The 12292-nt window shown below is 43.3% G+C and overlaps 1 protein-coding gene across 4 annotated transcripts in view; it reads left to right on the top strand.

Moving 5' to 3' along the window:
- Nucleotides 1-11838, top strand: part of RASSF5 (Ras association domain family member 5) — a 124398-nt gene extending 112560 nt beyond the window's left edge. For all 4 annotated transcript variants that reach the window (XM_032792540.2, XM_075064842.1, XM_075064843.1 and 1 more), the window contains 4 exons: nucleotides 947-1060; nucleotides 3792-4089; nucleotides 6998-7113; nucleotides 8829-11838. In XM_032792540.2, the coding sequence (XP_032648431.1) occupies nucleotides 947-1060; nucleotides 3792-4089; nucleotides 6998-7113; nucleotides 8829-8981 (681 nt within the window). In that variant the 3' untranslated portion in view covers nucleotides 8982-11838. The remainder of the gene's footprint in view (nucleotides 1-946; nucleotides 1061-3791; nucleotides 4090-6997; nucleotides 7114-8828) is intronic.
- The last annotated feature ends 454 nt before the right edge of the window (nucleotides 11839-12292 follow it).

Genomic DNA, 12292 nt, shown 5'->3' with positions numbered 1-12292 from the left:
TAGTGTAGACCAGGCCATTGTCTGCTAGTCATTAAACCACCCAGAGCACTTTGGATCAATACCTCACTGAAGAACTCATTGGAATTATAACAGCCGTTTGCCTGTCATTACTGACTGCTCAAATCTCAGACCCTCCTGCATCATAGACCCATGTGGCATTTCTCAGCTTTCCAAAAGGGACAGCTTAGAGCTTTAAGCATCAGGTTTGAAATTACTTAGATTCCTTGGAATTGTGTGTTTGGATTTCTTTTTACCCTGCTGGAATTTAAACACCTTCACCCATCTGAGAAAATTCCATGCAGGTTTAATGAAGTGTCCTCTGAGCAAAACTCTCTCAACCCTCTTCACTCGACAGGGAAATTAAGGAAGTCACAAAACTTTCCATGAAAATTGTGCTGGGGGTGCTAAGAGGTGGCCTGTGCGTCTTTGGCCAAACTTTTCCCCTTTCTACACTATTGTGGAGGGGGTTGGTTCACTGTGTGTCTCCTTTTCCAAAAGTAGTTGCATCACTGGGGCTTCTCATATAAATATTAAAAAACATTCTTAATAATGAAGAAGTCACTCCACACACCTCTGAAGTGCAGCTGCCAGTGGACGGAGGGTGAGCAGACACCTGATTGGAGGTTGTAGTCATCAGCTGGCTCTTATATAAATTGTAAGCTCTTTGGGGAAGGGACTAGTTTTTTGTTCTCCTGATCCTTGTAGTGCCTAGAGGCCCAAATCGCCCATACAAATAATAGCAATAAATGGCATTATCTTCTCCATCATTCTTATTGTAAACTCTCAGGATCAGGGATTATATCTGTCTGTGAGCTTATATGTATATCCTGGCAAAGGCAATGCCGTGAAGAGCATACCATTTGCGGCATACCATTGGTATGGTGCTCCCGGCTGCAAAGTGACGTACAGACCGAATGTATTCACTATTATGTATTTCTCGTTTCAGAATGTAACAAAAACAGCAGAAGAAGAAAAACCCAAAGCTCCCACGACCCAGGAGATTGAACAGATAATCAATAGTTACAATGCCAAGGTTACAAATTGCTTCGTGATGAAGCTGGTATGTATTTTATTCATCTGTCTACATCACTTCAGGCACTAAGGGCAGGCTTTTAATTCTGGCTTCAGAGGAGACTAGGCCTTGTCCTGAGCCTTTGCATAGGGGTGAAGTTCACCCGACATGAATAGCTCCAAAATCTTTGATTCATCTGCCAAGCAGCAGCAGGAAATCAGGTCCTACTGTGAGGAGAACACACCGACAGAGGGTATAAATGCATAGAAGAGACAACTGCATTTGCAAATGGCAGATAATCAGATGATGTGGTAACTGCATCAGTTACCAGTACCAGTACAGGGACTGCTTGCCTTGCATTTGAACCGCAGTCTGACAAATGAATTCTGAGTATAGCATTCAGATTAACCTGTCTGAGCAGTTGTCTTCTCCTGAAACTCTTAAGGCTACAGACTGGCCTGAATCAAAAACTTGGGTCTAAACAGCCCCAGCCTTCGCCCGGGGGGGAAGGGGTAGCATTTGAACCTGGATTTTAACTTTGACTGTCCAACGCTGCTGTTATGCAAGTAGGAGAACAGCGTAAGCTCTGTGGGGCAGAGCCTGTGTCAATGCAGCATCTAGCCCAAGGGGTCCCAATTGCTGACAGGTGTGTCAGGGCACTACTGTACTGCTAATTGATGGGAGTATGAAACATGCTGGGTAAAAAATTCAGAAGCATTTAAATGCCTTGGGAGCCTAATTCACTTATTGAGACTTTAGCTCCTACATCATAAAAGTGCATTTGAAATTTGTACCCACTGGATAAGACATCAGTAGAGCAAAGCACTTGAGTCTAGTCTTAAGCAACTTGCTGACTTTTCAGTAGCCACTATGTACATTGAATTAGATGCTTCTCGGCTTCTGCCTTGGAGACAAGTGTTTGACGGTTAAAAAAAAAAAAAAAAAAATCCACCGTGCCGCTAGTTTCCCTCAGTGGGAGTCTCAGGAGAGGCTAAATGCTGTGGCATGGAGACTGAGCTCGCTGCTTAGCTCTGCTGGTGAGGTGTGGCTGAGATAAGGAGGAAAACTTGCATTGCCGGTGTCTGTGCTGTCCAGGCCTGATCCAAAAGCCCATTATACTGGTGGAAAGATTCCCATCAATGTCAGTGGACTTTGAATCAGGCCTGGTCTGTCCTACGGCTAACACAGGGCTTCGGTCCCGAGGGCTGTCACTCATTTCAGCACCTAAAGGGGTTATTCGCCAGCCTTATTTGTACCCGGGTCCATTTTGCATGAGCCACCACGCAGTTCAGATGATGGTTCTATTTTTTTTTTTCCAGTGGGAAAATTTTCAGAATAATTTCAATGTCCAGCAAGTGATTTGCCACACAAAGATCAGGCAGTATTGTTCTTGCTTGGATGAGTCATGATAACTAGAAAGCTGCATCACCGCAGTTCAGCAACTGTCACACAGCCTGTTTGGTGACATCGAGCCCTGGGGGAAACAGATGTGCCATTCTGTTCCTCCACGGTCAAACTTTTAAACAAAGTTGTAGGACTCCAAGTAATTTGATTACAGTTCCAGCCATTGATTGCAGCCTTGTTATTGCTTGGAAAAAACAACCATGTAAACCAAGCCCTGTTGGTAAGTCTTAGGAGGTCAAGGGAATGACTGTGTTCACAAGGGAGATTTAACAAAAGGAGCAAATTTCACAAGTTCTTACAGATCAGAGCGAAGGAGGTTTTAAAAACAGAAGAAAGGGAGATTTTACAATTTCACTGAACGGAGTTCAGTTGTTTATGGTTTTCTGGTAGCTTATCAGTTTGTGAAAACAAGCCCCAAGTTGTCTTTAAACAGACAACTGAAGTGAACAAAACTACTGCAGGAGTCCCTTACAGTAGCCAGGGAGTCATCAAAGGGATCTTCTTCCATCTCCTAACTTTTGTGATCCATGAATTAATGTTGGAGTAGCCTGGGTTCCAAATGAGTTTTTTATTCTTGGATCATTTTCTTTTAAGGCAAATGGGCTATTTTTTGCCTGTAACCTGTGCAGTCTTGGGACTCTGTAGCAACTCACGTCAGCTCCAACTGACAGCTGTGAAGCAGTACCTGAGCAATCAGTTCCAGAGGTTCTCATTTTTTAGAGTTTGTTACAGCCTGGCACCCATGGTGTTGTCCATGCTTAACCAGGGTTAGATTTCTCATATAGTCTGTGTAAAGGGCCTTAATCTCCAGATTTGGCCCAGGATGGTGAAAATCTCATGAAATTTCCATCATTGAAGATGGAGAGCTGCAAGATTTCAACTGTTTGGAGCTAAAACCTTATGAAAACAGCCAGCATATCCAGCTCTACCCCCGGGAAACCCTAGTTCAGATGCTTATATGTTCTCTCCAAACCCATCTCCAGTTAAAGGAGACAGAAGTGTAATTTCTGACACACATGGTATTTAATGTCAGTTAGTTTCCATAATTCTTCTCTGTAGCAGGAACAGTTTACATAGGATGAGACAGCAAAGGGGTGGGGAAGAATCCTAGGGCATTATTGAATAGTAAAGAACAGGAAGAATTCTGTAGTGACTAACCCTAAATTGCTAGTTCCTTTTACACTATTAATAGGAAAGTTTCAAGCACTACAGAAAGTCAGCCCACCATGTCTACTACTGGGTTAAGTACTGCAAAAAGCCTTTCAGCTGGGGGTGGTGGGGGGAGGAGAAGGGGGAATACTGGCAGTAGCTGAAAACCTGTCTTGCCCCATGAGCGCTCATTGAAACTTGACATTAGTTATCTCCTCTGCCTTAGAATGAGGATGGCACTTACACGGGCTTCATTAAAGTGCACTTGAAACTGCGCCGGCCTGTGACGGTGCCAGCAGGGATTCGGCCGCAGTCTATCTACGATGCCCTCAAGGAGGTGAACCTGGCTGATATGACCGAAAAGAGAACTTCCTTCTACTTGCCGCTGGATGCAGTCAAGCAGCTGCACATCAGCAGCACGACCACAGTCAGCGAGGTGATCCAGGGGCTCCTCAAGAAGTTCATGGTGGTGGACAACCCTCAAAAATTTGCACTTTTCAAGGAGATGCAGAGAGATGGGCAAGGTGAGTTCAAACTCCTCCGAGCAACCAGTCCCATGGGGGCTTAGTGCAGAGAGGGGAATTCCCAGATGCTTCCCCTCTCTGCCACAGTTGATAAAAATGTAACTTGCGTTACAGTAGAGGCGTTAACTGAGCAGTGCTGTGCAAGGTGCTGCATATACAGATAGTCCCTGCCCCAAAGACTGACAAAGGGAGGATAGTCTTACAGGTGGGGAACTGAGGACCAGAAAGATGAAGTGACTTGACCAAGCTCACAGAGGGAGTCAGTGGAAGATCTGGGAAATGAACCTAAATCTGTGGAGTCCCAGTCCAGTGCCTAAACCATAAAGCCATCTTTCCTCTCATTCATAAGTAGTGTCATTCCTAATAGCAGAGCTGTCAGAGGCAGCACTTTCCCAAGGGAAGATCTGCTTTGCTGTGTAGTGTTCTTACCAATGCCTTCATCAGGGAAGAGTCGTAATAGCCAGCCCGTGTATGTGGCCTTCCACCACACTGATCCTGACTTCTTGTGGTCATTAAGGATCAAATGTCACTTGTTGCAGGAGTTAAGAGTTGCGTGGCCCAAATCTAATTTAGATAATCAAATATGTCTAACAAATTCCCCCTGCAGTTGTTGAATAATTGGCTGCTACACCCTTGCCACCTTGCAGCAGGGGCTGCGTAGAGTGGGTACATAATCTTTCTTGCTGTGGTGTGTTCAGGGTGAAAGGAGCTATATAGAGATTACAGGACAGAACACTCTGTAGCCTCACAGGTGTTGGGAGGATGAATACATTGAAGATGGTAAAGTGCTCAGATATTACAGAGAGGGGGACTATTTAGGAACCTAAGGAATGTTTAATTACTGTTCTGCAGCATACTAAATCCCTGGGCAATGTTGGCCTTCCCCCATGTAGTAAAAATATCACCCTACTGCCTTATTCTGCTTCAGGGTCAGCCCCTGTTGGCTAAGGCAGGAGTTCTAGTTTCATCATTATACAAGTAATGTTCACTGGTGCATACACAAGATCTAATTTCCAGCACCCCAAGTAGCTCCGGCTTAAGTTACAGGGTCTTGGGTCAGAGCAGAGATGCCAATATGGCCACCTTTGTGGAATGCAAGCTGTTGTAACAGAAACTAGGAGATGCTGCTTACTGACCAGCATGAGGGCCTGGGTGTACCTAGCTTGTGAGCCCCCTATAGACTGAGCCAAATGGAGCTGTCTCCACCTATGGCAACAACTCATAGTGAAGTTAATGGAAGTTAGTCGTTATAACACAATCCTTTCAGTTCAGGTATAGCAGACTACTTTGTGCTTTAAAAATATCATGTACTAAATTTTGATACTGTGGAGGCACAAAACTGTCTCAGGATGACTCAGCCCTTTGAGACGGACACCCACCTGCATGGAATTCAGTCTTTCCCACGTGGTCCTGTCTCCTGTGTGTGAATAGCAGAGAGCCCATGGCTCTTTTCCAAACAGCATATATACCCTAGTGTCCTTGGCCAGAATTTCCCCTCTCCTCATTTATTTAGCTTCTGTGTATCAACACTGATCTTTGACAGTGCCTAATCTTTGGTACTTGAAAAATATTATTGGCATTCTAATTGACTCATAGACGTCTGGAGTTTTAACCTTAGGAGAATCATCATTGCCCACTCACCCTTATAAACAAGATATGTGCATTAAAAATGTATTTATAAATTGGCAAGGAGTGCAACTGCTTTGAATGGACTTGTCTCGCTTTCTCTTTTCCTCTAGTCCCATGGTTGTCATCTGCCTCTCCCCTGTCCAACTCCCACTACCTTAACTTCCCACCTCCCCCCGCCCCCCCCCCCCAAATATCCACCATCAGTGATCCAACAAACACTGTCACAGGAAGCTGAAGTACTCTGGCACTATAAACTGTCATGGCAAGACAGTCTTGGTGCAAAACAGTGTAGGAGGCTGTGGGTGGGAATTTCAAAAGCACGTGAGGGAGTTAGGTGCCCTGTTCCACTGAAATTCCAGGGGATTTGGGGGTATTGCTGCCCCTTTGTCTGTTAAAATCTCCCACTCACCCAAATGGGGGGCTAAACAGCATAGTTTCAAGGTGGGACAGATTGGAAGGTGGATTTGGGATGGGGGCCAACTCAATGAATTTATGTACATCACACTAAGCAATTTCCAGTCTACCTGTGCCTGGTTGTGTTGGCCAGTGGGGTGGGCTCTTCCCTGTTGATAATTTGTTTATATAGATCCTTTCACTGAAGGGTCTCTCAGCCCTTGGGTCAAGACTTTCTAAAGTGGGTGCATAACATTAAGCTTCTAAATCCTAATGTAGGAACCTAAACATGTGACCTGATTTTTTTTCAAAAGGGCTGAGCCCTCTGCAGCTCCTGTTGATATTGATAAGAACTGCAGGATCTTCAGTCCCTTGGAGAACGAGGCCACATGCCTAGGCATCTAAATAGGGCTTTTGGGGGCCTCACTTCAGACACCCAGTGCTGAGTGTGTTGCCCATGAAGAGTGTTAATTAAGCCTCACAGGACATTCAGCTTGAAGCAGAGGGAGTGGGCGGGGCATACACCAGTACAGCTGACCTGGATGTGTGACCAGATTCAGCTGTGCTGGTGAAGTCTGTTCCTGGCAGGTGTCTGTCTGTATCTACCCTGATTATAATTTCCTTAATCTGGACAGAACCTTTCTCAACCTCACATAGCTAATCAGCAGTAGACATATCTAGATATTGCAACTTTCAATCATTTGCTTTAACCACTGGTCTACATAACCTTAGCCTTACCATCTCCAGCAAAGGTGTTTGTTATGTCCTGTAGTGACTCTAAAGTCCAGCTCAAGATGCCTTAGAACCTATGCTGTGTTTGCTCAGTAACTTCTTGAGCATCTTTCTGCCTTTGATCCTAAGAATCTCTCTTTTCCCCCTCCTGCAGTTCTCTTCCAGAAGCTCTCTCTAACAGAATACCCCTTGTATCTCCGGCTGCTGGCTGGCCCTGACACAGATGTCCTCAGTTTTGTGCTGAAGGAAAATGAAACGGGGGAAGTTGAGGTATGTCTGGGAGTCTTTCCCTTGGCTCTCACACCAATGTTAATAGCTTTACAAAAACACATGGCCTTGTTAAACCTGTGAGACTTACCTGCAGGAAAAACACAACTTTATTTTTTTATTGGCCAGGGGACAAGAGGGAGCAAGTTTACTTTTCTTGTGTTATGGTTTGAACATCCAAAACACTGAATTAGACACCAGCCTTCCACTTAAGGAGTCCTTTGAGATGCTTTAATGTTTATTCTTAAGTTTAACCTGTATTTTTCAGAACCTTTTAGCTAATCAGTTTAATGCAGAAAACTGTTTTTAAAAACCTGATCTGTGTAAACAAAAAAAAAAAAATGCTGTTGCCTCTTTGATGTTTTTAGACCATAATCCATTTGTTTTTGTTTGTTTATAGAACTAAGCAATGCAGTTCTACAGTTAATCCTCAGAGTAGATTAGCTAAATGGAGCCATAGCTAATCCACTGATTTTAAAACAGAGGCCAATGCTATGCTGTATAATAAATCCAGAGCCTCCTACAGCTTCATATGCCACTGTAGAACTTCAGGCACTGTGTGTGGCACTGTAGAACTTCAGGACTAGCACCTGTGCTGAAGATGAATCTGTCAGCTGCTAAGGAGTCTAGATTCTAACCACTAGAGAGCACTCCTGCCCAAAGGAGAGATCAAAAAAGCAAGATTATGTGTATCTAAATTCCAAAATTATGGCCCAGATGTCAGTATTTCTCAGGGATACTGCCTGACATGCATTACTCGCAATATCACTGAGTACAAGCTAGCCTCTCATAACTTTAACGGGTTTCCGTCTGAGCATATCTAACAATCTTTTGTTGACTTCTCAATAAGTTTAAAGTAATCCAAGTAGAACCATTCCTGCTGGTTACAACATGGCTTGCTGGGAAGTTCAGACCCCCACCCTTTGTGACAGAAAGCACAGGTGATTGCATTAGCTTCTGCATGCCATAGCTCAGTTACTTTTCTGTTTTTTCAGTCCCTTGGGAAACTGTTTTGTGGAGCCAGGTATTGCGGTGGAAAATTTTAAGTCCACCCAGACTCAAGTCAGGTTTTGCTTTGGGATCATAGTCCTAGATGGCTCAAACTTAGGCTTGTGTGTTAGATCATAGATTGTGGACTCCATCTCAGAGCATTAAGCTGGGACATGTACATATCTGAACAGCTAAGTGGGAAATTGTTCCCCTATCCTATGAAAAATTTTGTGTTTTTGAAAACTTTCCTATCCAGACTTGGCCCAAAAAATCTACCTTAAATTTTCTAACCAAACCCACTCCCCAACCTCCCTGCTTTAGGTCAATGGACCCATTTCAATTTTTTATGAAACAAAACATCTTGTACAGTACTTATTTCTAAACAGTCATTGCAAACTGGAATTTTTCATTTTGTCTAAACTGCCCCTTTGCCATAGTTTTTTTGTTTTGATAAATCAGCGTTTATTTAAAATGTTTGGTTTGAAAAATTCCTGACCCACTCTCTCGGGGAAAGATACTTAGTGTCTAGTTGCAAGGCTAGTTAACTAGATCTTTCTGTATATAGAAATCTAACTAACTGACCTTGCTAGGTAGCATGTGTCTTTTCTTCTGATTTTCAAGATGAGCACTCAGTTGCACAATACACCAGCATGGTGTGTATGTTACAGGCAAACAGAGGTGGTATTCTGTCTGCTCATCTCCCTTCTCTGTTTTTGCTTTCTTTGCAGTGGGATGCATTCTCTATCCCAGAGCTACAAAATTTCTTAATGATATTGGACAGAGAGGAAAAAGACAAAATTCAGCAAGTACAAAAGAAGTACAGCAAGTTTAAACAAAGACTGGAGGAGACTTTGAAAGAAGCAGGAGGAAAACCTGGATAACCAAACACAAAGCATGTATAGTATCAGACTAAACTAGATATTATTTTTTAAAAGAGACGTCTCAGGACACCTCAGATTTGTCTGACCCTTTCTCCCTCTTCCTCTGTCTGAGGAATGATGCACCCCACAAGGAGACAAGTGTTGCATTTCTTTTCCCTCAGACATTATCGCTGGATCACAGCCAGTCAGTAAGAATGGAAACCCTCAATTTAAATCTGCAGGCCCTCAATAAACCAAATAGAGCTGCTGCACAGCTTTCAGTTGTTGCATTGAGTCACCAAGCAGGGAAACTTCATGGCAACAGCTGAATGTTAAATAGGAATATCTACTGGGTAATTGTGTTGGGCAGGATAGAACTGCATTTTTTTTCACCCTCTCCTGCCAACTTGCCTATGGGCTTTGTTTTAAGATGCTGCAGCTGCCTTGTGTGTGGTGGTTGTGTTGTGTAGTTCCGTCATTTCATAAGTTAGGTGGCATCACAGGAAGCAGCAGATAAAGCAACAGGGCTCGGTTGCACCAGATTATGTGCATGTTGCAGCTGTCGAAGATGCCAAAACAGATTGTTGCACAATTTTAAGATGTCTACTGAAACATAAGTCAGATGCCAAGGAGGCTCCAAGTCCACCGTAGTCTTTCCAGTAGGTTTTACTGGTATTTTAGATTACCTTTTTTTAAAAAAATTCTCTAGAATGAAGGTTAAGTAGGATATGAGTGAAATTCGGATTGTTTGGTCAGCCAGTCTCCACCTGGAGCAAATGTTCCCTACTGCTGAGTGTGGCTATTCTGTGTATTGCCAGTTTCCCACTCAGGGACCAGTGTTTTACAGATTTACTCTTTTTACATGCAAGATGGTTGAGGTGGGAACAGGGATGATGGTTCAGTTCAGAAACCTTCAAAACTGGAGCACAATCTCCAGCCCTGCAGAGGAACAGCAACTGCCTAGCCTCCTGCAGCTTGTCTCCCAATACCCTCTCACCTCCTGTCCTTGCACCCTCACCCAACCACCCACAGAGCCTCTGCATCCTCCCACTGTCTTCCTTCTGCATGTAGACAAGAGGCTGCTAGGTTCCCTGTATGACTACTACCCTGCCATGTGTGGTGCTTAGAGCTGGGAGAATGCAACAAGAATGTCCTTATTCACCATTCTCTCTCAGAGCAACAGCTTAGCCTTTTACAGATAGATAGTGTTGCAGTTGGAGACAACCCAGTTATTGCTATTAATCCAGTCCTAGCTCTTGGTTACACACACCTCTATGTGGCTGGTGTAAGGTTCCTCATGTTAAGGACTCCAACTTAAAAATTATACTACTGTCTGGAAAGCTTTAAGGTGTTACTTTTAACAGGTTATTTTTCCAGTGTTTCCTCTTAATGCATTGGATTAAGCACTTTATGTGTAGTCGGTTTCACTCTTTCCCTTATCTGCATGGATCCTTCACACAGCAGCAAAGGGATGTGTGAAAAGGAATGGTGATGGTAAAGCTATGAAAAGGAGTAGGTGCAGCTGGAACACCTGAAATGACTTTAAACTGACTACCTGAGTTGAAAGCATCCCCTGAAACTTGTTATATGGTGAAATGATTCCACTTCAGCGGTCCAGGTCCACTAGATGCAAAGTGATGACAGAAGGCAATTTTAAGAGTCTCAGATTTACCTCAGTGCCTTTTTTTAAGTGTAAAATCTTTACTGTAAAGCTAATGAGGATCATCGGTTGGGAAGGGCTTTTCTGAAAGACCTCAGTCACTTTTTCCCCTCTGCCTGTTCTCTGAAGTACTGTAGGGATGAAGCTGGTTTTGTGGGGGGAGGAGGAAGGAATTGTCAATTCTGCCCCCCCACCCCAAGGTGACTATATGTTTGTTTTTGGTTTTTTTCCAGTTTTATATCTAAGCATGTTTTAAATGGGAGAAAGTGACTGCAATGCTTAGCAAGCCCACCACCGTCTAGAGACGCCACTTTGTGTCACAGCTGGTAGCTTATGTTTTAGCTAGTAGCATAGACAGACTTGATAATAGGGCTGCAGGGCAGGGAAAGGCACCTTGCTGTACTGTATTCCTTTCCCAGGTGACCTTTAACAACCATGAGGTAGCAGCGCAGGCTTTGTGGGTGTTTGCCCACTTGTAAGATGGGGAGAATACTTGCTGACTTCACAAGTACATTGTGAGGTCAGTAAGTAGCACTTAGTGCTTTCAAGGTCTGAAGCACTATGTACAAATATTGACTGAGCAGAAAGAAGCACACTGTAAAATGTCATTGCTTCTGAAAAGCAAGATCCAGATTGTTTTTAACTTCATCTCGTCTTGCTGGCTAGAAGTTTTATGAGTGTTTTTACTGATTCCCTCTCCCCCCCACCCCCCCCGGACCCCTAGCATGTCTTTTAACGTTTTGTAGAAGGCATGGCTTCTTATGCAATTATGGTGAATGCTGCTGAAAACCTCCTGCAAAGAGGGAGGGCTGTTTTTGTTGGCTATGGGGCATTTAAAGAGAAAAACCTTGAAACTCTGATGCAAAGCACAGTTAAGTGACCTGTGCCAAAGGCACAAGCTTTAGACATTAGCAAAGGCCCCCTTCCTTTCAGATGCGCAAAACACTGCTGGTAGTGCCTTTGGTTAGTATTGTGTTGCCTAGTGTACGTGTGAAATTTGTCAGCAGTACAACATGTAAAAACTATGTATAGAATGGAATAGTAAAGCTTCTGTGGCACAGTGAAATGCATTTTTGCAATGCTGTAATTTATTTTTATTACTCCCTCTTAATTCTGTGGTATTTTTAAAAGTCAAAGTCACTCAGCTTTTATGAAAGTTCTGAAACATGGTTCAGATGCAAACAGTGTAAGAGAGATAATAAAACAGTCAATGAAAAAGAATTGTGTCTGTTCCATTTAAAGTTGTCTGGTGCCCTCATGTGGTGTTCAGTGTATAAAGGGGATTGAGTGTAAGTGTTTATAAAACACATTAAAGCTTTTCCCTTATTGAAGTTAGTCAGCAGTTTGAGACTGTATGAAGCCCATTGCAAGAGCAGAGCCTTAAAATAAACAGTTCCCTTTTGTATTTACACCAGATTCTGCAATTAGTTGCAGGAGTGGGATCCAATGTGGTTTATTATACTGTCAAAGCTCAATGAAGGGGGCAGGAAAACCTAGTTTATTTTTCACAGCTAGTGTGTGGTATTAGTAATCCCTGGAAAGATTAATTTCAAAGGGATGCTGACAACTGAAAATTTGTTTTTCAACTACAAGAGGTATAAATTCTAGGCCATGATGTGCTGGAACAGGCTTTGTTTAGTTGTTAGACTGCTTTCGTTAACCAGAAAGAAGC

This window comes from Chelonoidis abingdonii, chromosome 4, assembly GCF_003597395.2.
Source record: "Chelonoidis abingdonii isolate Lonesome George chromosome 4, CheloAbing_2.0, whole genome shotgun sequence".
NCBI classification, from domain to species: domain Eukaryota; kingdom Metazoa; phylum Chordata; order Testudines; family Testudinidae; genus Chelonoidis; species Chelonoidis abingdonii.
The sequence above is the reverse complement of the archived record's forward strand: the minus strand, read 5'-3'. Positions and strand labels throughout refer to the sequence as shown.